This window comes from Microtus ochrogaster, linkage group LG2 (genome assembly GCF_000317375.1).
Source record: "Microtus ochrogaster isolate Prairie Vole_2 linkage group LG2, MicOch1.0, whole genome shotgun sequence".
In the NCBI taxonomy this organism is placed as follows: Eukaryota; Metazoa; Chordata; class Mammalia; order Rodentia; family Cricetidae; genus Microtus; species Microtus ochrogaster.
In genome coordinates, this window is record NC_022028.1 from 34,574,005 (window position 1) to 34,600,020 (window position 26,016).

General features: G+C 52.2%; 1 protein-coding gene across 1 annotated transcript in view; it reads right to left on the reverse strand.

The window, feature by feature from the left end:
- Positions 1-26,016, reverse strand: part of Col13a1 (collagen type XIII alpha 1 chain) — a 138,135-nt gene continuing 112,119 nt past the window's right edge. The window contains exons 28-40 of the mRNA XM_026785388.1: positions 25,106-25,150; positions 24,687-24,830; positions 24,010-24,108; positions 22,535-22,579; positions 19,942-19,983; positions 19,145-19,171; positions 18,704-18,784; positions 13,028-13,081; positions 11,976-12,029; positions 11,052-11,087; positions 5,452-5,538; positions 1,805-1,843; positions 1-437 (exon numbers count right to left, since the gene is read on the reverse strand). Coding sequence (XP_026641189.1) covers positions 435-437; positions 1,805-1,843; positions 5,452-5,538; positions 11,052-11,087; positions 11,976-12,029; positions 13,028-13,081; positions 18,704-18,784; positions 19,145-19,171; positions 19,942-19,983; positions 22,535-22,579; positions 24,010-24,108; positions 24,687-24,830; positions 25,106-25,150 — 756 coding nt within the window. The 3' untranslated portion in view covers positions 1-434. The remainder of the gene's footprint in view (positions 438-1,804; positions 1,844-5,451; positions 5,539-11,051; positions 11,088-11,975; positions 12,030-13,027; positions 13,082-18,703; positions 18,785-19,144; positions 19,172-19,941; positions 19,984-22,534; positions 22,580-24,009; positions 24,109-24,686; positions 24,831-25,105; positions 25,151-26,016) is intronic.

The following is a 26,016-nucleotide window of genomic DNA, read 5'->3' on the forward strand; positions in this document are numbered from 1 at the left end:
TCAATTTTTTTAATAATGAAAGTCCGTTAAAGTGTAAAATACTGTCAGATGTATCTAGTCTGGCAAACGCCATGTATCTCCACATTTCTGTGAATTCACACGTAAGCTTGCAGCACCTCTGTGCTGGCGGCCCCCTTTGGTGCTGGAACACAATAACTTATTAAGCTGTGATATTTAATAAGTGTGCACAAATATCATGCAACATTAGGAGCAGACTCACAGACAGGAAGTGTATTAGAAACAGATTTATACAAAAACGTCTTGTAAACAAAAGGGGAAGGGTTGCTTTCTGTACAAAATATGCAGGCTTTCCTCTTTCTTTTTCAATGATCTGTAAGATGCATCATACTTTGGGCATTTTCAAAAAGTGAAAACTGTATAAAAATAAATATCCTATGTACAAACACACACAGGCCAATCCGAGGTTAGAGGCGTCACTGCAAAACAAAACCAGAATGACAGCGAGTTAGTTTCAGGGCCTGAATGCTGACTCCCCTGGAGGAAAGGGGGTGGGTTTGTCTTTGATTGCATCAGAGTCTGGGACAGGGAAGTGATGAGCATTAAACCTTCTAGAGGGAAGACACTCATCTGGACTTTAAGACAGTTCCCCACCCCAAGGCAAACTCAACTTTCACCTGGAAATTACTGCCGGCTGCGGCCACTAGAGGGCAGTCTCTTTATGTGGTCTTAGAAACCACGCTAGGCACTACATCTGCCCTGACGGCATTGGTGGTGTGAACCAGCAGACCTAGGGTTCTTTAGTTGCTTCTCGAACATGCTGTAGCTCTGGACAGCAGCTGTGGTTCCCCTGCTAAATTCAACATGTTCCATGTGCTGCCCACCAGCAACAACCTTGAGGAAGAATCTTTGGGGACCGAGGAAGGTCTTATTTAAAGTCAGCTGTCTGAAACTTCTGGGTAAGGCTGAAGTGCAGATTGTATGTGTGGGTGGGGGAAAGACACCGACCCCTCAATGCTGAACTTTTTCTTTCTATGGCTTGTGAGCGCTTTAGGTACCCAGGTGTTCAGGCGAGATCTTGTTTGTCTCCCTACTTTTTCTAGTCCTGTGCATCAACGAGATTTTGAGTGTTGGGGGTACACGGGCGCTGAGTGATCTCGTACAATTAATTCTGAGTTACAGGCCGGACCGACTAAGCCTAAACTCTTGTGAGTGTGGGGCCATGAATTCTGCAATGAGGACATACTGGTCGTCTTGGATGATGGTGGGAGGGGCTGAGAGGATGCTGAGTGGGCAGTGAGGTGCAGGGAGACGGCTGGCCACCTGCTGCAGACCATGCTGAGGACAAAGGCAGGCTTCTGTCTTTAGGCTGGGGAGTCCTGTGACTTGGGGGTTGTGGCTGAGAGGGCTGGACTTGTGACGTTTGGCTGACTGCTTCAGTAATGGCAAGTGACAATGGCATTGTGAACCTGGTGATATCTTGGTATTTGGGATGCCTGCACCTCCTAAGTGAGTGGGTGCTGAGATCACGTACATGCACCGCCATGCAGGGTTTATTCACTGCTCGGGAACAGACTCAGGGCTTTGTGCATGCTAAGCAAACATGCTTCTCAGCTGATCTACACATCTGGTCCCTTAAAACACCTCAAAGTGTTCTCCAGGTGTGTGTAGCGAGTGGATATTTAATGCGTACCCCTCTCCCCTGCCAACCACCAATGAAGTGGCACCATTTTTGACCCACATCTTGCTGTCTCATCTGCAGAAAAGCAGGATGGGAACTTTACGGCACTGTTGGGAAAGGGCTGCACCTTTGACCCCGAGCTGCAAGGGCCTCTGGGAATCTTACCTTGTTCCAGCAGCCTTGGACTGGTAAGCCATCTTCTCCCTGTGAGGAGGCAGAGAGTGCTTAGACTCTTGAGATAGCTGTGCAGATAGGTGACAACGACACAGACATTTCCATAGTCTCACTGAGACGCAGCCTATCCACTGTTGGCTGCTTCTTTTCTTGCTCTGGGTCCCCTTAGAAGGGGTGGGAAGCATTTAGATGTCACCGTTTTCCCCTTTGGCTAATGGTGAATGTAGCTGCCATGAGGCTAAGCGGGACTGCTGTGACCTGTGGGCTTAGCTTGTACAGATGTCCACAGGTGTCCATGGATAGCACAGAGGACCATCTTCGTTCTGACTCGGTGGAGTGCTAAGAGCTCAGGTTACTGGGCAATTGGGCCTCCTGGTCTTCCTCTGCAAACCTTCCAAGGGAATGGTGAGCCTTGTGCCATGGTCCCCAGCCTGCCTGAGCCTGCCTGAGCCTGTTTCTCTTCCTAAGCAATGGGAGGTGTCACCCAAACAGTCCCAGATAATGGTCACTAGGTGGGGACACAGTGGCAAGTGACAGGCAGCCTCAGGGGGATTGCATCAGGCTCTTGGGAGGTCTTTCTTACCCTGCCTCAGATGCTCGAATCTGGAGGGGAACGGGACATTCGGATGGGAAGCGACTATGTAATTGGCTGAGCAAGGCAGCAGCCTCAGGACACCGTGCCTGTGCCACGGAACATTCACAAGCCTTCTTGGGCCTAACATTCTGGCCTCTCTGGCAAACCCTGAGGCAGTCCTGGAATCTTCCAGAGGTCAGGTTGAGGGGAGGGCCAGGTGGACCCAAGAGCAGAGCTCTGGGTCTCAGTCTAGGTCTAGTGAAGGGCAGCCTCATCCTAGAATTGCAGTCTCTGGGGTCTCCTCCACCCACCCCAGCAGGGAACCCCCCAAATCACCCGACGTACATCAAATTTTGCCCCAGCCCAAAGAAATCTAGAATGTGCCAAAGTCATGTCAATAGCTCCCGTACCCCACTCCTGCCAATTCAAGACAAAGGACATGACATTATGTGATGTTATTGCAAAAGACACCATTTTGAATGGTCAACCAATATTTCTCGTTTCTCCTCTCGGCTTGGATGAGGACTTGCGGGAGGTGATGCATTTCAGTTTCCTGGTGCCCCTCCGTCCCCTTCACAGTCCATCCTGGCATGCTAAGTCACCCCACTGCCACGGTGCGGCACACTGCACACAAACTCTGGGAGGGAGCAGGGGCCTTGGAGGACCGCAGTGGCATTTCCATCCGGATGGATGGTGGCACAGAGGAAGAGCAGGCAGAGAGTGGGAAGGCCAAAGTGCCTAAGAGAAGTAAGAGTGCTCAGATGGGGGTAGGAGCGGGGAGTGGGGCAGGGGAGGCGATTTTGGGGTTCAGGAAAGACTTCTTTTTTTTTTTTTTTTGGTTTTTCGAGACAGGGTTTCTCTGTGGCTTTTGGGGCTTTTCCTGGAACTAGCTCTGTAGACCAGGCTGGTCTCGAACTCACAGAGATCCGCCTGCCTCTACCTCCTGAGTGCTGGGATTAAAGGCGTGCGCCACCACCGCCCGGCAAAGACTTCTTTTAATTCATGAAAGCGCTTTGGAAGCACCCACGCATGCGGCATGCTAGGGATGGAGGGCAGGGCCAATCCTATCAAGAGGCTTGCTTGCTACTCTGTGTGCTTGCTACTCTGTGTACTTGCTACTCTGTGTGCAGGCTGGCTTTGCATATATGTTCTAAAATGTCTCTGGTGCTCTTGCAGGAACGCTATGGCCATCCATGCTTTTCATTCAAAGAGGACCTGGGGGTGACGGGTGGGGATGTGGGGCAGGAAATGCTGCGTTCATAGGGGCTTCGGGATCTCCTGGGGAAATGGAAGCCTAAACCAGTGTTTGCAGGGTCAAGAGTTGTCTTCTGTTTCTTTTACAGTTAAGAGGGTCATGCAGATAATGGGGAAGTTACCATCTGGAGCAAGATTGGGCCTGAGAAAAACCAGCACCTGAGTTTCAGCTCCAGACGTGCTCAGGGGTACTTGACCACCTCCTAACTACATTCTAGACCTTTCTACCTTTTTTTTTTTTCCCTAGTGAGATACCTAAAGACACAGGACAGAGACACCAAAGGACACCTGCTGAGTCTTTAGCATCTAGTCACCTGAGCCACGACCCAGGATCCTGGGCCTGGAAGAATGGACAGGGTTACCCCTACCTCCACCTTAATTATATATGGAATGTCTCTGTCTAGAAGCAAGCCTCGTGTCCCTTGTCAAACTGTGGGGGAGGGGTATGTTCGCATCTGGGCGTAGTTGGCCAGGTGACTGGCAGATCACTCTGTGTTTGGTTAGTTGGCTCATCTTGTGCATTCATGGCTAAGGGCACCACGAGGAGGCGAAACAGTCTGTGTTAAAATCATGCCCAATGAATGTGCTGCCCTAGCTTCCAGAATGGTCTGCGATGCAGTTAGGCAATGAGATGAGGTTAGATGCAGCCAAGACTGGCTTTGCAGGGGCCTGGTTGATGTGTGTGTGTGGGGGGTTGCTTCAGAAGCAGTTGCAGCTTAGAAAACACCTGGCCGCTTTGCATGCAGAGGGTAACACAGTTAGGAGCACCCAAAGCTCTAGGTCTACAGAGTGAAGAAACAGGAAGCAGGAACTGGGAGAGCAGAGCAAGAGGATCAGGAGGCACGCGGGTACACACCACACACGTGGGGTAGCCCAGATTGGCCACGCAAGCAAGGGAGGGAAATGCCATACCAGTGGGCATGGGGCATCCAGTCCGTCCAGCCCTGGTAGCCCCGGCTCCCCTTTCTCTCCTTTAAAACCTCGGTGGCCCTGTTCATAAAACCAATCACGACGATTACTGAAGTCAAAGTCAGACATCTCCAGCTGGGGAGTGGAAAGGCCCAGTCCTAGCCTGGCCAGGAAGCAGAACCTGATACACGCAGACACTTTACAAATAAGGGGAAGTGCAGCCATGGAACAAAGCCAGTCTCTTCTGCACTGAGACCCCGACCTAACAGAGTCACAGAGTGTAGCATGGCTTTCAGAACCTTCCAGAGCTTTGAAGGTTCACTTTAGAAGCCAGGCCAATGCGCCAATTATTTACTGGCTTGTTGGGAAGGCCGCTTGGGGCTGTCTACCCATTTTGGTCTGCAGCTTTCCAAGTCTCATCTGGGCTGCTGGGCAGTGCATGGAAAGCCCTTTATCTGGCCCTGTTCCATTCAGCAGGGGCTCTCAGTGGCCCTCAGGAGACTGACTCTGGGGTCTTGCATCCTGACTGAGCGAGGTCTCAGAGAGCCAGAGCTGCAGACCACAGAGGCGGCCATGACACAAAGGACACAAATCTTGTGTGGGTTTACAAAGCACACCGAGGCCAGAGCCTGAGACCTTCTCCCCAAACCCTTCTGGTCTCCTCCTTCCACCCAATCCATTGTTCTCAACCTTCAAAGGAGAGGGACTCAAAGGCAAGGGATTTAGCAGAATGGCTCGCAGCTGTGGCTCCGAGGCCCCCCTCTGCAGGCAGGACTGCCAAGGCACAGACAAGCTTGGTGGCATCTGTGGAGCTCCGCTCGTCCTCCGTGCCTTTGTTTCCAACCCGAAACCCTGTGGGGAAAAAAGCTCAAAACCATGCAAAGGAGGAACGAAAACATACCAGCGGGCAGGGGGCGTCTAGTCCAGGCGCTCCTTGGTCCCCTTTATCCCCCTTAGGCCCTCTAGAGCCTTTCTTCCCCCTCTCCCCCTGTAAGCAATGGTTTAGTCCAAGGTGAGGGGAGAAAAAACAACAGTAGCACATCATCAAAACTTCAGGATCATTCATGTGTTAGAGAGGACAGGGGGAAAGTAGCTTCTCTTAATTAGGTTAGCACCGTGGTAGGACCGTGGGACACACCCACCTCCCAACTCAGGTAGGGGGAGGACAGGGAGGTGGCAGCAGGGGTGTCTCCGAGCTGAAGGGGAAGGAAGAGCCCACTAAAGACAGAAGTGCCCAATTTGACTGATCTGAAGCCCAGGAAAGGATGGGGAGGGGCAGGGGGTACATTCTATCTCTTTAATGGTTTAATCTTGAAGGGCTTTGGGCTGACAACCTCTTGCCCCAGTTAGGATTTATTTTCTTTTTAAATAGGTGTGTGTGTGTGTGTGTGTGTGTGTGTGTGTGTGTGTGTGTGTACTCTCGGGTTGCTCTCCCTTGTGATGTGTCTCTCTGGCTTATTCTCTTACATCATCACTACTTGAACTTGTACCGTCGGGCTATTGTGATGGCCCAGCAGATAAAGGTGCTTGCCACCTAGACTGAGTTCACTCCCCACACGGTAGGAGAGAAGGGACTCCCGTGGGCTGTCCTCTGACCTCCACGAGTGCATCGTGGCTCACTTCATTGCAGCTAGCTCAGGGATTCATTTCTTTCTGGAGAGTGTCAGCCATCCTCCTTCTAACCGAATCCTGTTTTCATGTCTTGGGGTTCATCTAAAGAAGGGCTCTGTGGGTGGTGGCAGCACGCTTTAATCCCACCACTCGAGAGGCAGAGGCAGGCGGATCTCTGTGAGTCTGAGGGCCAGCCTGGTCTACAAGAGCTAGTTCCAGGACAGGCTCCAAAGCTACAGAGAAACCCTGTCTTGAAAAACAAAACAAAACAAAACAAAACAAAAAAAGGCTCTGGGACATTCCTCCTAAAAGTCACCTGGAAATGAATTTGCAGTTAAATTTTCATGTGTCTTGGTCCTTTAAAATGGACCACACATGTTCCAAGGGAGTATCCTGGGACACTCTCCTCTGTGGAAGGTGGGTTATCTCATGCCCAGAGACTTGGATATTGCTGCTCCATCATGGCAAGGCCAAAGGCACAGCTAGTCCTGCCACCTACTAACTTTAATGCCTCTGAATTTCAGTTTTTTTATCTGTAAAATGGGTACATTACACTCACTTCCAAAATTGGTGTGACCTGTACACACGAAATGCTCACTGGTGGGATGCTGCATCACTCAGGAAGGGAGGGTGGCTCCTGTCACCCACGGTGATGACAGTCTCCTACTGCCTAGTGTGGGAACAAGGGCTCCTGGAAGAGGGTCTTGTGTCTTCAGCATTCCTCCAGTTGTGGGCTAATGTGTGTTAAGTTTCTTAGGCAATAGAGGTTAACAATAGTTCTGATGTTCCCCCAGACCTTTCAACAGGACCCCGATATTTTTGGTTTCAGAGGTCATCTGTTATTTGTCCACACAGGACTCTGAATGACTTTTCGGAATGATGGGTGTTGAGGAGGACATGTGTGTATGTGTAGTGAAATCCCTTGGGGCAAAGGCACGCCCACCAATGAGAAGGTCCTGGCAGGAGGATTCCCTGAGGGTGGCCAAGCTGAGTCCCCAGCTGTTTGGATGGGAAGACCCTGGGAAGTGGCCCTTGTTCTCTGAGTCATGAGTACAGTTTCTCAATAAAGGAGATGGGCAGGGCTGCTGAAGGATTGGTTCCAGGTGTTAGAAGATTTGCCTCCAGGTCACAGTGTGAGCCATCCACACTATGGGGCATCACCCCACATCAGGTGTTCTGGAAGATTCTGGAGCTGCTACTGCTTTCCCTACATGTCCCCTACCACCCACCGGAGAATGGGACATACAAGAAGTGCCCCCCCCCCCCATCCAGTTGGTGAGAAGGGAGGGGCAGACGGTGACCACAGAGATCCTTTAAACTCTCCTGATGAACGTGGAAAACTGACTTCAGGAGACACAAGCCAGGGGGCGGGGGAAGGATGAGAGTCGGGGGCTTAGTGGGTGCATATATTGTGGGAAAAGAAGGAGGAGGAGGCTAGCCCAGGCCAGAAAGACGGGAGGAGACGGGAAGGGAGGGAGCAGGACTCAGGAAGGGAGGCATGCGCATAGCACCCCCCCAACACTCCCCCATCCCCAGGCCTGCACGGCAGAGTGTGGTAAGTCTCAGCATGCTTGGACCTTTTCCGCTGGCCAGCTTGCAGGCTGCTCAATGGCAACAACCAATCAGCCAATGTCCTGATAATTACATCGCCCAAGTCATGACACCCTTACCCTCTGACCCTTTTCTGTTGTTTCCACCGAGTGTTCTTTAGCCAAGCCTAGCCCCCACACTTGATGTGTAGCTGAGGATGAATGTGTGAACTCGGGGTCCTTCTACCTCTACCCCCCAAACTCTGGGATTACAAGCCTGGGGCGCTATGCCTGGCTTTGATCAGTGTTTCTGTTGTAAATATGGTTCCTGGGCCAAATTCACTCAGTCACTTAGAGACAAGAGGGGATGGGAGAAGGGTTCCTGCAGAGACAAGAGCAACCACTCTTTCAGTGGTCTGTGTGTCCTTAATAAGCTTCTGGTTTTGGATTTTGTCATCGCAAGGACCTACCTCATTCCATGAGTGGGAAAGAAGAGTGGGCCATTTCCGGGCAAGACAAGCAACTGTGCGTGTGTGTGTGTGTGTGTGTGTGTGTGTGTGAGAGAGAGAGAGAGAGAGAGAGAGGGAGGGAGAGGGAGAGGGAGGGAGAGAGCACGCGTGCACGTGTGTGCATGTGTGTGCGTGTGTACGTGTGTACAGTTTGTGTGCGTCAGCTCTTTCCTTCCATCACACTGGAATTGAACTCAGGCTGAGCCCGCACCTTTGCCTGTGGGGCCCTGTTGCCAGCCCAATTGTGAGATTTTAAGGTAGCATCTTCACTTAGGTAAGGTGGAACAGATACCCAATGCTTCTCCAGGAACGAGGAAGACCCATTTGATGAGGGTACGTTCTAAGGGCTGCCTGTGGGAGCTCCTCTCCAAACCTCAGGCTAACACTGGTTATTTCCCAGAGTCACCTTCCCGGGCAGCAGCAATGACTCTTTGAACCAGAACCTTGCCTTAGCTCCTGACATATCACCTGGGTCAAAGAGTCCATATCCTATATCTCCCTCAGGGCGCCTTTAGGGCTGGTGGCTCCATTAGGGCTGGTGGTCTAGAGGCCTGAATGAAGTGGTGAGCTTCAGAGTGTCTTTGTTTTTTTAAATAGCACATTTAGCATCCTGAGAGTTGACTCTCCTAGATGAGAAAAATGAGTTATTCCTTGATCTGAAACCTGCTGTTTGGGACAATTCACCTTCGTGATGTGACACATTGCTTTCTGACATGTCTGTCTGTCTTTCTTTCTTCCTTATTTATTTATTTATTCATTATATACACAGTGTTCTGCCTGCACATATGCCTGCAGGCCAGAAGGAGTAACCAGATCTCATTACAGATGGTTGTGAGCCACCATGTGGTTGCTAGGAATTGAACTCAGGACCTCTGGAAAAGCAGCCAGTGCTCTTAACCTCTGAGCCATCTCTCCAGCAAAGCCTGAACATGGCTTTCTTTTTCTTGGATTTCTGAGGTAAGGGTCCTGGTGAGTCTCAGAGGCTGTATAAGCAGAACAGCCCTGACTTGCTGATTCTCCCGCCTTATGCCTCCTGAGAGCCGAGGTTACAGGTGTGTGTCATCTGCTGAGCTTTACGCAGAGTTAAACTGGAACCCTGGGTTTCAGCAGTTCTACCAGCTGAGCTACACCTTCAGCCCGACTATGACTCCAATGGAGAGACGTATTCTAATTTATAAACAGGCTGGGGAAAGCTACCGAAGAGCAGGAAGGAGAAATGGAGGAGAAAGATTTCCCCCACAATTTCTGGGACTTCCACAGATATGGTTTAGCATCTGAGACACCAGACTGGTCCATTTTCTCACCCTCCCTCACCTATGACAAGGGTACCTCCCTGGCCCTGACTCTCCACTACAACAGGAGGATTACCTTTACTTCAAGTGACTCAGTGCCTCCAGCCAACGGAAAAGGTCTTAAGAAGTAGGCTTGAAAAATGTTAATTGAGTGTAATGAAGAAAAGCAGAACACATTAGAAGTGAGTCAGATAGGCTTGTGTGCCAGTGAAGAAATGGAATGATCAGGTTTTCCAAAGACTCAGGGACCAGCTCCACAGCTGAAGGTGGGTCAGTTTGTTGCCATGAGTTGTCATGTGCTCTTGCCATAGGCAGTCTGGTACGGGTGCCTCTGCCTCCTCTCTCTTGTACATAGGTTTTTTCTTTTTTTCTTTCGAGACAGGGTTTCTCTGTGGCTTTGGAGCCTGTCCTGGAACTAGCTCTTGTAGACCAGGCTGGTCTCGAACTCACAGAGATCCGCCTGCCTCTGCCTCCCGAGTGCTGGGATTAAAGGCGTGCACCACCACCGCCCGGCTTCTTGTACATAGGTTTGGGGAACAAGTTGAGTTGCCTTTGCGTGCGTGCCAGTGAGGAGACTTTAGGCGTTTAGAAGTGCCCAATAAATACTTCTTAAATCGAGGAGAATGAATTTAACCGGGGCCAGATAGAAATAGACAGATTCTGACACGCTCTATTCCTGAAGATACGATTAGCGGTCAAAGATCAGCCGGGTTCTGGATTCATATGCTCTGCCTCTGCCTCACGGGGGGAACTCAATGCAGTACGATTCCATGTTCCCCACAGCAGTGCCTTGCCTGCTCCCCACTCTTCCTTGCCATGTAAGGTCCATGAGCTTTACTGCCTGCTACAACATGCTCTTGGTCCTCACGGGGCGTGCACTGCGCACAGACGGGCACTGGAGGAGGCGATGGAGAGGGATATCTCTCAGATAGATTATTGTTGCTGTGCCCAAATGCCCAGGGTCATGCCCATTATATGCTTATGGTGCTGGGGACAATTAACACGTCCTGCTGAAGACGGCAGGAGCCAAGGGGAGGAGGGAGGGTCTGGAGGGTGCTCCATTCCCTGCCAAGTCTCCAAGAGAAATAGCAGCTGGGATCCTTTTTGTTTTTTTGACTTGGCTGTCTGCTCTTGAAGCTGGAATTTATTTTCTTGGTCACCAGTGGACTGGAATGCTTGACAAAACTAAGTTTTAGGAGGCAAAGATGAGGTGACAAGGGGGGGTCTAAAAATATCACTAAGGGGCCGGGTATCAGGGCAATGCCGAGAGGACTGGATGCGAGGCTCCTGTTACTGGATGGCCGCGCTAATCTGACGGTTGCTGTGGGATTCATTTAGCCTTCTCTGGAATGGAGGAGAAATCCTGGCTTCAACCGCAGTACTAGGCCCCAGGCTCCCCGCATGTATGGCAGGGAGCCCCTCGCTGGAAAGCCTTTCAATTTGGGATGATTTAGAAGGAAAGATTATTTGTTCTGTTAGGTCAGGAGTCTCCACTTGATCATTCCATCCCATCATGAAGACATTAGTAACCAGACCCCGAGTGCGAGGGCTCAGACTTACCCGGTTTCCTTTGTCCCCGGGTGGTCCGTGTAAACCCTGCATTAAATCAGAGAAACGAAGTCATGTTAACGAGAAAACACGAAACGGCCATAAGGTCCTTCCCTCAGGCTCAGAGACAGACGGATGCCCAGTTCAGTGGAGGTGGGCTCCATTACCCCCATTTTACAGAAGGGGAACAGAGAAGCAAAGGCATCCAACAACTTGACTTAGAAGCACATGGATTTAGGAGCAAATCCACGAACAAGGTTCTTGGTTTCCTAGCCCTGTCGCCCACGTCCCTGCTGACAGTTGTGTTCTTCTGGGGTGAAGAAGAATTCATGGGGTGAAGAACGGTTTCATGTTGCAGTCAGGGGTGGGGACGTGGTACTCTGAGCTGAATGTTTCCATGGCTCTCCCGCCAGGCCCTGGCTCTCCATGGCTGCCGAGACCCTCTTTAGAGGGCAGAGCACCCTAGGGGGATGAGCGTTAAGCATCCACCAGCGCAGACACGCTTGTTTAGTCAGATGCACGTGAACCTCGGGTGGACGGGGAAACAAAATCCAGGCTCGTGAGAGACAGCCACTTGGCGTTTGCAGCCAAGCTCCAGGCAAATGCATTGCAGATGGGAGCCAAGTTCAGTCCTCGAGGCCAGCACCCCCTTTCTGTATGGTGGGGGATCTGGATCCTAGACAGCAGAAGCGGTGGCACCTCGGGGACCCTACTGGACAGCACAGGGGCTGAAGTGGCAGGTTCCAGACGTGCTGTGATGAGCACCTGTCCCCTGCTGGGCCCCACAGGGACTTCTAGCTCCTCCTCAGTTAACTCTAGGCAGATTGTCTTTCAACCCTGGGTATGAGCTCCAGGCTCTGGGCTGTGTGTTTTGATCTTGCTTTTAGTTGTGGGGACAGATGGACAGAAGGAAACCTCTCGTCCCTGGAGACTCACAGGAAGCCCTGCTGCTCCCGTTGGTCCTGTCATCCCTGGGTCTCCTTTGCTGCCCTGAAAGAGAGAAAGATGCCATTGTGCACGGTGTGGTGGCTCCCTTCCCATGACCGTTTTCTAAGTCCCTATGGGAAATCTCTCTGGACTCTTGCCAGAGCCCCAGGGAACTGACGCGTGTGCGACGCAGAGTGTGCCCTGAGAACCCTCCCACTGTCTCTCCAGTACAGCCTGCTTCCTGGAAGGACGAGACAGTGGGGGAAGGAGAGCAGGCGGCGGAGCAAGAGAGGAGCGTTGATCCCTTCTCTGAAGTCCGTGCCATCATCATGGTGTGGCTAGTCCAGTCTCCCCAGGGGACCCATGATCTCAGAGAGGCTCACGGTCTATGTAGAAGCCACCCACTTCCCCACCACAAGCCTCTCCTGGGAAGGCAAAGGGCAGAGGGAGAAAGGTGTGGGTAGGACGACCGCAGATGCTCCGTAGGGGTGGAATAGCGTGGAGTCTGCCCACTAGGGATGACAGGTCCCGGGAACCTGTGTGGGAACCTGAATGGCTGGGGGGGCGGGGAGTAGAGTCCTGCTCCCCACCCCAGAACGGAGCTGATTTTGGTCACCCTCACCCTCTTACACACCCATTCTGTGAGGAATGGGTCGGACTGCAGAAATCATGCGGCTTGGCCACGGCCACTCAACACTAACAGTGGGAACCCTGCCCAATGTCCCGGCTTTCGGACTGACTGATGTCATCTGGGGGGCTTTTTAAATCTCACGAGGCCTTCTTTCCTATCCTGTTTCTCTAAATGAGCCTAACAGAACCTGCATCCTTGAGAGACTGCACTGTGACAGGTGCCAAGGTACCAGAGGAGAGAGAGCTTTTCCATCTCACCTGTCTCCTCACAGCCATACAGGCTGCTACAGGGATAACCAGGAGTGATGGGCGGGTGATGGGCGGGAGCAGGGGTGAGGGCCGAGACCCCGGGGGATGGGTCCCACGTGCAGGAGATGAACAAGCCAGGCACAACCCTGCTTCCTGGTTTCCCAAGATCGCAGTTCACTCACCCTCTCGCCCTTTGGTCCAGCTGGGCCTGGAACCCCAATTGGTCCTGGAGTACCCTGGGGAGGCGAAAGAAAACAGAGGTAAGGGGCCAGTTGCTGGAGAGCCCTGAGGATCCCGCCCAGGACCTGAAGATGTGCAAAGCCTGAGTCCCCGTTTTCAGGATTGGCAAAGCCAGACTTGTTCAAGGAGGCCACTGGACCGGGCCACGATCCATTTTGGATTTAAGGGCCTTGGCGGAGTGTTCCGCCCCCCTCCTTAGAGCCAGATTCATGGGATGAAAGCCTCTCACATCACAGCCAAGCTTGCCAAGGATGAAGACAGCAGGACAGTTGCTGGGTTTGCCACCAACAAGCACTGGGGAGGGAGGTGACCCCACCCCAGGAGTGGGGACTTGGGGCCAGCGCCCCCCTTGCTGTCACAGCTCCACATGCAGCAGGAGGGTCTTCATGCCACAGAGACCAATGCCGAGACACACTTAGAGGCAGGCTTGAGAGGGCATCCAGCACCCCTCCCCCATCCCACTGCAGACCCACAGATCCCCAGGCCTGAGGAACAGGCAAACAGTCACGGGTTAGTACCCTCCAATGTCAGAACCACACTGGACTTCAGGGACAGGTTCTCTCTTAACTTGGGGTCCCAGGGAGCTAGGGGGCACTTCAGTAGGCTGGGGGTTGCTTGGAGACAGAGCTGGGCTAGCTATGGAATCGGCAACCATTTCTCCCAGGTTCTCACCCGCATCCACAGCCTCCTGTTTACTGGCCTCAGGATTTGTGTCCTACTCAGACCAGACTGTGGTTCAGGGGGCTGCCCTAGAAGGATGCTGTCTGGTATTCTGAGTGTAGCAGGGGCATGGGCATATGGGAGAAGGCAGATTGGCTGCATATGGAACCGTAGAGCCAGGAGAAGTTCTTGGTGTCCTCTGTGCCGTGTGGAGAAAGACAGTGGAGCGTGGATGACTGCAGTGGCTTCCCCCAGAGCAGAACTGGAGGCAGGTTCTCTGCCTCCGTGTCCCACAGACTCCACAGTATTGGAAGGGCTCCCCAGACTGACCCAGGCTTCAATTTCCCCTCTGGAAATCTAGGTCAATTAGGGAGTCTGTTCCAAGGCCTCCCGGGATAAATATGCAAAAGCTGGACCTGACCCCCAACTATCAGCAAAACAGGACACTCCATGGCTCTTTCATATAAGGAGACAGAGTTGGCATTCAGTAGGATGAGGCTCTGATGGGTTGCCTGGGCAACCTCCTACCTCTGAAAGCTCTAGGCTCTGCCCCACAACCCTGCCTGAGTGTCTTGCACAACAGGACCCAGCTGGTTTTCTTCTCTCCCACATGGCACTCCAATCAGCTAACTCTAAGTCTTGACACTAGGGTGATGGACCTTGGAAGGCTAAGAGGAACCTTTGCTGGCTATCCAGGCATAGCTGGCTGGCTACCACTGGCTGGGCACACGGGCCTGGTATGGCTTCCAAGCTGGGAACCAATGCTGGCAAGTCCACAGGGCGTTCTGTGCAGGTAAAGCAGAGGGCCCTTTCCTGTGGCCCTTCGGGACTGTGTGTCTGCAGAGGAGACAATGACAGCTCACTTCTGGAATCAGGAGGAAAGAGGCAATGGGGGGGGTTCACTTGCTCTATTAGAGACCCCTTGTTGTGCTTGCAGGGTGGCTTGGGTACAACCGACAGTAAAAGGCGTGGTTAAAATGCACCCACAGGACACTGAGCTAGACTGGCCTCTGAGCTCCTACATGCCTCTCCCATCCTGACCCTTCTACATAGGCAGGGTGACCATGTGTGACTGAGAGGCCCTCAGGGGCAGACAGAAGATGGACAGATTTCACAGTCTGACAACGACACAGCGTGAAGGTCACACACAGACACTTGTGTTTGCTGGGGACACAGCTCAAGCCCCAGGGTGGGGTTCTCAGGCTGAACCAGACATCAGGGTCACTGCCGCTTGAGTGACTTCTGCTGTCCCACGCTCCGCGTGTCTGGTGTCCTGGAGTACGCATTGTGGACAAGGGATCTGAAAGAGCCTTTCTGATGTGGGTGTGGAGGGGACTTCCTGGTGTCTATGGTGGGACAAAGCAGGAGCGCTATTGCAGCAGGGGTGGGGTGGGGTGGGGAGCGAACACGGCCACAGCAGGAAAGACAAGAGGGATCCATAGGCCGGACAGGGATGGGCAGGGGAAGGGTGACGGAGAAATGACACTCACCGGTGGCCCAGGCCTGCCGTCCAAACCTGAAGCTCCCTGGACGAAGGGCACGATTTGACCAAAAGGAAGGAAAGAAAGGGAGGGGGAGGGAGAAAAGGAGATAATGGGGAGGGCAGAGGTGAGTAAGCGTGACTGTGGACAGACACGAGTGCCATCAACACAACGGGGAATCAAGCTTGGGAGGACAGGGGGTGTGTTTACATGGACACCGACAAGAACACGGAGACACTGAGGGCCGTGGCTGGCTGCTGAGCTGGCGTGAACCCTGGGGACAGATGCTCCGACTCTCCACAGCTCTGTCTTCCTCCCTCCCTTCACCCTGCAGGAACCCCTTATCCCAGGATGCTTTGGTGTTCAGAGAAGAGGACACAGAAAGGCATTCCTGGTTGTCCGTGTGGATCCAGAGCTATGCTCCCTCTCCAGGGCAGGCTACATGGAGGGTTTCCTGGGGAGGGGGTGTGATCCCAGTTTCTCTTGCACCCCTATAGAGATAGGCCATTTTGTACCTCCTAACCCCAGGAGCAATTGCATTCCCTCTCTCTCTCTCTCTCTCTCTCTCTCTCTCTCTCTCTCTCTCTCTCTCTCTCTGTAGGTAGGTCGGAGGACAACTTCTGGGGGTTGACTTTCTCCTTCCACCATGTGGGTTCCAGAAAGTGAACTCAGAGTAAGTGCTTTTTACCCACTTCACCCTCTTGCTGGCCCCAGCACGAGCCTTTAAACCTGAATAGAAGCAGGGCTTAGTTCTGCTCCATCTGGGCAGGCCGAGGCAGCCCTTGGACGAGGATACTGACAATGGCTGACATTTCTCTGGCACTTTACAGTCAGACACAAACTGGGTTAACTCACATATGTTCACACAAGTGTCCTTTCCAGACAAAGGCTTTGGAGGCAGCTGGCAGGGCCAGAGGTCTAAAGCTACCAATCTGTGGTTAAATGGGCCCTGAAGGTACCACTCAGCCTGCGTGCCCTGTGGCCTTGTTACTCCCTGCTGACCAACAAACAATGGCTTGGTGGGGATGGGGCCTTTTTGCTAGTGCCACAGGCCCTGATGTGGTCTCTGGGGTTGACAGGAGGGGACACCTAGCCAGCAAGCATGGAGTTCTTGAGAACGGTTTCTAACTGAGATTCAGACATGAGCCTCAGTCTCGGGGTGGATGAGAGGAGAGACCAGAAGATGGAGCGCAAGGAGCTGGTCCTGGGAAAGGGTATTGGGTAGGATTTGTTCTCAGCATTGGGCTGACCAGCGACTGTGGGACTGACTTTGGCCCCAAGTTAGAGTGGGGGTTCCCAACTCTGGCTGTGCATGTAGCATCTCTCCTGGGGTTCTGTTTCCAAAACAGATTTCCAGGTTCCACACTGGCCCCTCTTCAAGAATGGGGACCCTGGGTCAAGCCATGCTTAAAAGACTCCCAGCAGACTCCACAATGTACTGGCACCACTGGGAGCTAAACGGAAGTGGGGAAGCCAGCAGGATAGGTCTGGAGAGGTTGCTACCTGCTGTCACATGGCCGCGGACATCCAGAAGCATCTAGAAGCAGCCTGGAGCACCCATGGGATGTGCAGACGCAAGGCCACCACCAAGTGCTCTTGAGGGGTTTGGGTCAGAGCGCACGGGCCAAAACACTCAGACCCTGGTGAGCCATTGGCATCAACCTTCCAGGGCTAGAAATGCTGCTGATCTGTTGCTCAGAATATTTATGGGGCAACTGCTTATACAATGCCAGGCATCCAGCTGTAAGATTCAAATGTGCTGGGCTCTCCTCTCTCCCAAGCCAATGTCAGCTGAGCTAAGAGACTATTCTCACGGACACTCCGTGGTGCCTCCCCCAAAGCCCTTGTGAACTACAGTCTATGAACAATCTTGCTGCTTCTTTTCTGTTTGTTTTTGTAGGTGTGAGTGTGGAGACACACATACAGGTGTGGGCATGCGTGGTGTATGGATAGGTCAGGGGACAACCTCCAGGGTCATTCCTTGGGCACCTCCTCCTTTTGTTACAACAGGACCTGGAAGTTCTCTACAGAGCCCAGGTTAGCTGGCTGTGAGCTTCCAGGGATCTGTGGTTTCATCATTGCTGGAGATTAGAGGCGGGCACAGCTGCTGCCCATTTCTTTTTCTTTTGTTTTGTTATTTTTGAGACAGGATTTCTCTGTGTAGTCCTGGCTGTCCTAGAACTCATTCTGCAGAGCAGGCTGGCCTTGAACTCAGAGATCCACCTGCTTCTTCCTCTGGAATACTAGGACTAAAGGCGTGCACCACCATGGCTTCACAAGGGTCCTAGGGTCCGAATAAGGCCTCACTCTTAGAAGGCAAGTGCTTGACTAAGCTATCGCTTCAGGCCTCTGTTGCAGTTTTCAAACTAAGGAAGGGATTTCTCCGTACACACGCTTCTACCAGAAACAGTTGGAGAAACAAACATTGAGGGGCTTTTCTGTCACTCAACTGGCACTGTCTTTGTTTACGTCCCCTGCTGGGTGGCTGGATTATAGGCATGGGGACCCCTAACTGAAGCCTGTCATGCTCACGGGGCCGTTGGTGCTATGAAGGTGAACAACAGATGATCTGTGGTTGAAGGGGTCAGGAGGGTGCTTCTGTGTGGACTTAAGTCATTCCAGACAGGGCTTCTGCAAGGGCAAGCGTCTGTCTGCTAAAGCCATCACTCCGCTGTGGTCTGTCAAGCGAATCAGCTCTTAAGCTCTTCCTACGTTAGATGCACCAGAGAGCGGGAAACAGCACCTTTGGCCTCTGCTGTGTGTTTGCTATGACTGCATTGGTTTCCCATGATTCCTCTGCTGTTTACAGCTACCTGGGGTTAGGGACTGGCTTGTAGCTGAAGACAGAGGAAGGCCCCTGTAGTTTCAATGGATAAGAAGCCTCTGGCTCAGTCTAGATAGTAACTCCATCTGTGACCTTAAGTGACCATCAGTACAATGACGGCTTGCTGAGTCTCTTTAGCTCTTGAAAAGTAGATTCAGAAAGTGACACATGAGCCATCAAGCCACTGGAAGGGTGGGACAGAGACTCACTCAGCCTGATCTATACCTCTAGACCTGGGGTCTCCCTTGGGGCTATTTGGGATAGACGGAGGGGGTGGGGAAGAATAGCCATTGCCATAGAGCCCCAAGTCCTCTGTGCTTACCCCCTTAGGGCACACCTTTATGACTTCAAGTCAGGTCCCAGCAGGCCTTGAGGCTGACCTCGGGCCATTCTGGTTCTCCATCAGGTTGTTCCTCAGATGCGGACCCTACCTCAGTTAGCTTCATATTGTTCCAGTACTAAGACTAGGCCTGGGAAAGATGTTGAGGGCCCACCATCTTTCCCTGCTATGAAAAGGAAGAACCCAGCACACTGGGATGCTCAGAACTGGATGCAGAGCAGTGTCCTCCCTGGTCCCTGCCCAGCAGTGAAGCCTCAGGGAGGGCTACCAAGGGCAGCTCCTTCCAGAAGACTTATGGCTCCCTGGTACTTACAGGCAATCCCAGAGGTCCCCGGTCTCCTTTTTCTCCTTGGGAACCCTTCTCTCCTTTGGAGCCATCTAGGCCTGCTTCTCCCTGCAGGAAGGGGAGACAGAAGGCAACAATGAAGGAGGGGTCTGCCCCAGTCAGCCCAGTCTTGTGCTCTGGGGTCTTGGAGGCTAGGAGTGGCAGTCTTGCCCAACTTTAGGTGGAAGCAAGGGTCTGGGGAGATGGGGCAAGAGTTTGATTACTTGCTAAGCAGTTCAAGAGGTGGATGGGGAAATCCACATCCCAAAGCAGGCCATGTGTCAGTGGTGGACATTAGAGGGACTATAGGACTTCATTCTGCCCCAATGGTCTGGTTACGCCTCTGCGTGGTGCCATTTAGGGAGAGGGATCAACTAGGTCTTGGAAGCACGTTCCACCTACAGCATCTGCCATGTGGCCTTTTCTTACCTTTGGTCCAGGAACACCTTGGAGGCCCTGCATTGGGATGAGAACAAGAAGCATTAGAACTGCAAGCGTAGGTGACCATGCATGGCTCTGAGGTGTATGGTCTCAGGTCCCAGCTCTTGAGAGGTACAGGGAACTAGGAAGGCAATTTGAGTATGGGGCTTCCTGGGGTGGAGTCAGAACCATCTGCCCAGTCAGGGACTGCTACAAAAATCTCTCTGTGGCCTCCCACAGCTGACTCGGAGTCTCACGAAGGGCAGAGGAGGCAGCCATGAAAACGGAGTGAATTGAAGTACGTAAAACACTTAGTATGTGGGACACAGGAACTTCCGTTAAATGGGGCCGACTATCAGTACTGTTGCTAGTACAATGGGTGGCCCAGAATGTAAGGAGCAGGATGGAACACCAAGAGGCACAGACCAACACCTGCTCACTTGAGGTGTTTGGGGGACCCTCTAGCTGCATCCAACTGGACTGGTTTTAATGGGTCACTTTCTTAAAAATGATCTTGCTAACAGGAAGGAGAGAAGAGCGAGAATAGACATCTGATAGAAAAGGGTTAAATGAATGTCAGGCAAAGCAATGGCAGAGTAAGTCTGTGGCTTCCATGCCAGCCAACCAGGCAATGCCTGGGTTTCCTGGTGTGTCACTGGGAGACATGTTTAAGATGGGAGGGAAGAGGGGTGGGGAGGGTTTGTGGAAGTGACCCAAGGCTGAGGTTGAGTTTAGTACTGCCAAGGGCGGGGATACCAGAGGGACACCCACAATGGCTGACATGCTACCAAGTCCTTGACACTTACCGGAGGTCCTGGAGGCCCCTCTGGCCCTGGTGGCCCCGGAATCTATAAGCCAAAAAGGGAAGCTCCATTATGCTCTATTATGGTCCTGGTCCAGCTAAGGTAACGGGAGGATAGCAAAGCCACTGAAGGTCAGGCCAATACACAGCCTTCCTAAAGGAGACTCACGACAGGAACCTAGGGCAAACTGTTAGTCGCACATAGAGTTGATCCAAAACCATTTTCAGGAAATGTCTCCATAACCCTGGTCCTCCAGGTTGCCCTGAAAGAGCACTTAGATAGCAGTAGACTGGTGCCATGTTGTGCATGGCAACCACTACTCAGGGACAAAATGAGAGCTCTGTCTTCTAGGTAGGGCGTGATCTCCAATCTGCCCAGACTCCATCCCCTGTTATCTTCAACTCTGGCCTCTTGGCATTCATGGACCTTAAAAACATGCGAGTTTGAGATCCTTGGTTTATGGGAGCAGACACTGGTTATCTGAAGCCAGGGGAGGCTGAGATGCCACTGGAGAATCATTCTTCGAGACTAGCTCCGCCCCAGGTTTGTCATGGGTGGCCAGGGACAGTGGTTGTATTTCTTTTGAGGGCAGATGCAGCGAGAGAGATTCAGACTGGACAGAAAAACACCAGTGTCTCTGGGACTGGGGTATCTCTGCTCAGTGGCAATCTCATTGTGAAGGAGACTGCCTTGAAAAGTTTCCTGTGCTTGGCCTGATGGTTGGTTAGCTTTGCCAATTTGACACAATCCGGGAGAGTATCAGGGATTATTCACTTTGGGTTGACCCGTGGCCATGTCTATAGTAAATTAATAACTGATGGGTGTGGGAAGAGCCAGCCCACTGTGGGCAGCACCATTCCCTAGGCTGGGGCTACCTGAACTGCACGCGTGGAGACATGATGTTGAGGGAGTGATCAAGACCTGAACTGCATGTGTGGAGACATGAAGCTGAGGGAGTGAGCAAGAAAGCATGCGTCCATTTCTGTCTGTTCTTGACGGCGGACATGATGGGACCAGCTGAGTTAAGCTTCCACCACCCCGACGTCCCTGCAATCAAGGATCCTATCTGGGACAGTCAGCTAACTAAACCCTTTCTCCTCAAGGCGCTTTTTTTGTCAGGGTATTTTATCACAGCAGCAGAAATGAAACTGGGACACTCAAGATGGGGCTGTAGCTTAGTGGTAGAGCATTTGGCTAGCATGTGGGAAGCTCTAGACACACACACACACACACACATACACACACATTGGTCTTATTATAAATAATATATGGGGCTGAGTATAAGAATGCTCGTAGAAACCCAAATCCCACTGACCATGATGCATTCGGGAGGCAGAGGCAGGCATGTCTCTGTGAGTTTGAGGACAACCTGGTCTACAGAGTGAGTTCCAGGCCAGCCAGGGCTACACAGAGAAACCCTGTCTTGAAAAACAAACAAACAAAAAAGTTTAAAAGTAACACAGACTTATTAAATAGTTTATAAATGAAAGAGAAGTGAAAGGAGGAAAAATAATAATTTCTGTCATAGCAACTGAGAAGACTGCTAATATTTTGTCTAACATCTTCCCTCCCTTTCTGGATGTAACAGCTATAGTTGTATATGTTTGTGTGCTTACAAGGATACATAAATACAATTTGGTTTCCTAGTCTTTTATAATTGATATGAAACAGATTTTTCTATTTTGGGGTGTGTTTCCCCAGGAGCCCCCTTCCCTGATGACACACTGACCCTTGGTCAGGAGAGCAACTGTCTCCCTGGACAGGGCCGAGAATGGCAGTTGGCACAAGGAAGTCCCTCAATCACGGACGAAGCTAGTATTGCTAGCTCGTCAGCCTAAGGATTTTAATTCTTTCCATCTTGTTAGAAACACGGTCTGTTTTCAATTTTGGCTTGAAATACTTCTGGAAGGAACTTTTGTGTGTATAATGCTTTTCCAGAATTTAGGATTAGCTTCTTTAGGGTGCAATTCATTCTTAAATAAGGAACAGCGGTAGCATACTTGGGTCCATCTCACTAAACCCAGATGGGGCTGGTGACATTAAAGATGACAGGCCAGGGGACCTCGCGGGGGACCGTGAAGCTTGGTGGTCTCTGGCTTTGCTCTTGGGAGGCTTCTGGACTGCCCAGACCTTCCTACCAAACTCTCTCCCACCCCCAGGTTCTCTGCTGCCTCTCCTGTACAAACATGCACAGCGCTACCCATCTTCAGCAAAGCCCGTTTCCAAACTGATTTCTTGCTCTGTATCCTTCCTCTCTGCCTCTCAGAGAATCTTACTTCTCGGGAAAGCATTCATCTGAAACTCTGTGACGACGTCCAACATGGCTGTTCAGAACTTGCTCGAATGGTTCAATCTCTGTGGCACAGCCAGGTGGTTCTATTTACTTTCCTATGCCTACTGGAGCCTCAGGGTCTTCTCTGGGCACTGCAGGAACTGGTCAGTGTATGACCAGGGCTGCCTTGGAGCTCAGCACCTGACAGCTGCCCAGCTTCCAGCCTTCTCCGGTTAGAGATGCTAAGCAACTTGGAGAAAAACTGGTATTCCTAGTGAGGCTCTTGTCAGGTGTTACACAGAAAGAAGAACAGAGTTGACCTACCTCTGCTCCTGGGTCACCTTTCTCCCCAGCTTCTCCTTTCTCTCCCTGTGGGCACAAAAACATCCCAGTGTGAGAGCTGCTAGCCAGGAGTTTGGCCACAGGCCCACCCTCACATCTGTCATAAGCTACAAGGCTAGGCTGCTCCTGGGGAGGTGTACTGGTAGCCAGCCTGCAGGACCGAGGACCAAGACGGCCCTGTGGCAATCGTCATCTTTAAGGGTCTGAGACTCCAGTGGTGGGAGCAGGGCTGGTCCTGTGTGTGGTTCCTGCGGCAGACACACTGCAGGGTGGAACTGTGGCTGGCTTTTCAGTCTTGGAGGAGGGAACATGGCCTCATAATTCCTGTCACCCCTGTGACTATTTTACACACCACCACATACATGTGTTATACATAGGGAAATGTAACACATGCTAAGACATGTTATAGATATGCACACACACATAGACACATGTGTGCACACGGCTCTGTCTTGGTAGTTCTAGATTCTAGAAAAGTCCTCCTTCTGACCTTCAAGAAGTAAGCCATTGTGAGGTGAACTGTCAGCCACGGGAGAGCCACGTGGGTGGGAACTGTAGGTGGCATGCAGGAACTGGGGGACTCTGTCCTACTATGGGAAGGGATCAGATCTTGTCAACAGCTAGTGGCTGGGAAGAGGACTCCAGGCTCCGGGTAAGGACACAGATGGCCAACGATGTGACTGCAGTCTTGGAGACCCTGGCTGGGGACTCAACGATGACAGCCTCGGCTCCTGAGCCGCAGAACAGACATACTGACAGAGCTGAGCTATTTGCAAAGCTGCTGTTTGTGATGGCTTAGGGCACACTGATAGACAGTGAACAGAGCTCAGGTCCCGGAGCCTCGGGGGAGCCTGTAGGGAAGGTGGACCGAGAAGAGACCACATCAAGTCTCATCAGGAGCTCAGCTTCCATCTTGGAAGTTGGCATGCTGAGAAGCTGTGAGTCCTCTACCTACCTGCCTGGCCCTGCTGGGTAGACGTTCACCTTCAGGGTCCACTGAGTCACACCTGACCTCTGAGGCTCTTTTACTTTTTTGTGTGTTCGTGTATGGGTGTGTGGAGTCAGGATGTCAACCTCAAATGTCCCCTAGGTGCCTGACTTGTTTGTTTGCTTGCTTCCCCCCACTTTTGGGGGACCCAGGGCTCAATGATTAAGCAAGGCTGACTGTCCTGTACACCCCGGGGACTTGCCTGTGTCTTTCTAGTTCTAAGAGCAGAATTCCATGTCTGAGTTCAGCACCGTTAGGCTAAGTAGCGCCTGAAGAGAGAAGCTACCACATTGTATACTGAAGAAGCTAGAACTGTTTGGACCCAATCGGGACTCCAAGCCAGCTGACAGGCCTAGGCTAACATAGCCTGGCATGATGACAGGCACTCTTAGGTGAGGAACCCCTTGTTCATGTGCCCTCATCTGCAGCTGCCTGTGGACACCCTTGACACCCGGTCCTCTCGCCTTACTGTGAATCCTGGGAGCCCGATGGGCCCAGGTAATCCTGTCGCTCCGGGCCTCCCTTCGTCACCTGGTTCTCCTTTCTCCCCAGTTGGGCCGTCTAGACCCTACAGATCGACAAAGATCTCTGTCAGTGAAGCTCAGCGCCATCATGCTGAGCAAACGTGCCCATCTGTGGCATGCATACATGCGTGATTCCCTTCCTCCAAGGGTGGGTGGCCAAGGGTGGTGCCATTTCACGGATGGTACTACTGAGGTCCAGAGAAAGCTCCTCAGCTAAGTCAGCAGCCTAGCTGGACTGGGCGGGCGGGGGGGGGGGTCCTTTCCCATTCATGCAAACTCTTCTGATGTACGGCTTCCACATGCTTCTGGAGAAGCAGGCTCACAGCCCTGACTGTGTCTTTTTCAACAGTCCATGGAGGTTCCAGGAAAGGCACTGTTATTCCCATCTTAGAGATGGAAAACCGAGGCTCTGGAAGATTCAGTGACTTCCCCAAGGACACAGATGAGGTTGGTACAGGACTCAGGTCTCCTGCGTGGGGACACTACAGGATACCAGCCTTCATAAAGTGAGCGGCAGTAAAGTCAGTCTTGGTTCTCTGAACTCAGGAGCAGCTGGCAGCATGCAGAGCCCGTGTCAGGCTGGAGGTGGTGCATGCAGGATGCCAGCTGTCCAGACACCTACCTGAGGGCCTGCTTCTCCTGTCTCCCCTTTCTCCCCAGGGCTCCCTGGGGGTCCGGTCTCTCCCTTCATTCCGGGAGGCCCATCCTTTCCTGGGGGCCCTTGAGGGCCAGCGGGCCCCATATCTCCTGGTTTTCCTCGAGGTCCCTAGAGAAATATTAACAGCACTTCTTAGGGATATTAATGGAGAAAGGAGAGAGGGAGAGATCAGAAAAGAAAAGGCTTGGTGGTCAAAGGCTGGGGTCTCTGGCACTGAGTGGGAGCTCATAGAGATCCCCAGGCTGGCTCTGCCAGATACAGCTGGAACCCCTCTTCCTGACCCTCCTAACTTTCCCTGGTTGGGCCTGCTCCAGAGCCCTCCCGCCCACACTCCCTGGGTGAGAACCACTTGCAGAATTCTTGCTGTAGACAGTGTTGTTTACCTTGTCCCCATCATGTCCTGGAGGGCCTGGCAGTCCAATCTCCCCCTGCAGCAGGGGCAACAGAAACGGTTTAGAGTAGAGACACTAATGCTCACCTCCTTGGTAACCTGCTCCTGCCCCCATAGCACCTGGAAGGCACACCTTTGATTGCCTTGGTGTCACAGATCAGGATCCCAAAGTATGGTGGTGGGGGGAGCTGAGTATCCCATGACCCATGTCTTAGCCACAGTGTCACACGGCTGTCTCTGGGAGCCCTGAGCATCTCAGAGCTCCTGGTTACCTTATCCCAACCCTCCTGTCCTCACTGTCTACAGGGAGTTCCTATCCACTTCACAGCAATCTCAGACCCTTCCTCGTTTAGGTTGGGATCTGGGAGGATGTGGTAACATGAGGTGGGAAGGAGCAGAGGAGAGAGGCTGTTAATTCTACCGGATGCATCTGTAGTGACTTTCTGGAGACGGGTACCTAGAGGAGGTCAGGCTCTCAGAGGCAGAGAGAAAACACAAGGTTTCTTCCAGAAAAGCCATTGAAAGGGTTGGCGGAGGATGAGAATAATGGCAAAGGCACTGAGTGAGGGAGGTTGAGAGCTGGAAAGTGGTAACCTGGGTTTAGTGGCTGCAACCAGGGGTATGTTCCAGGTCCCACTGTATCTGAGGGGTTCTCTGAAGCACAAGACCAAAGACTAACTACAAGGGAAGAATGGCAGAGCTTGAGGCTGGGAGTGTGGGAAATGGAGTGGTAGGGTCTAAGGTACAGAGAGGAATAACAGGCAAGTGTGGTGGTCCTGGGAAGATGGGAGGATCACAGAACATGGGGAGGCCCCATGATTGATCAAGTGCTCAGAATGTGTTACCTTTTCAGCAGTTTATTATATTATATTGTTTTTTAAAAATTTTTCGAGACAGGGTTCC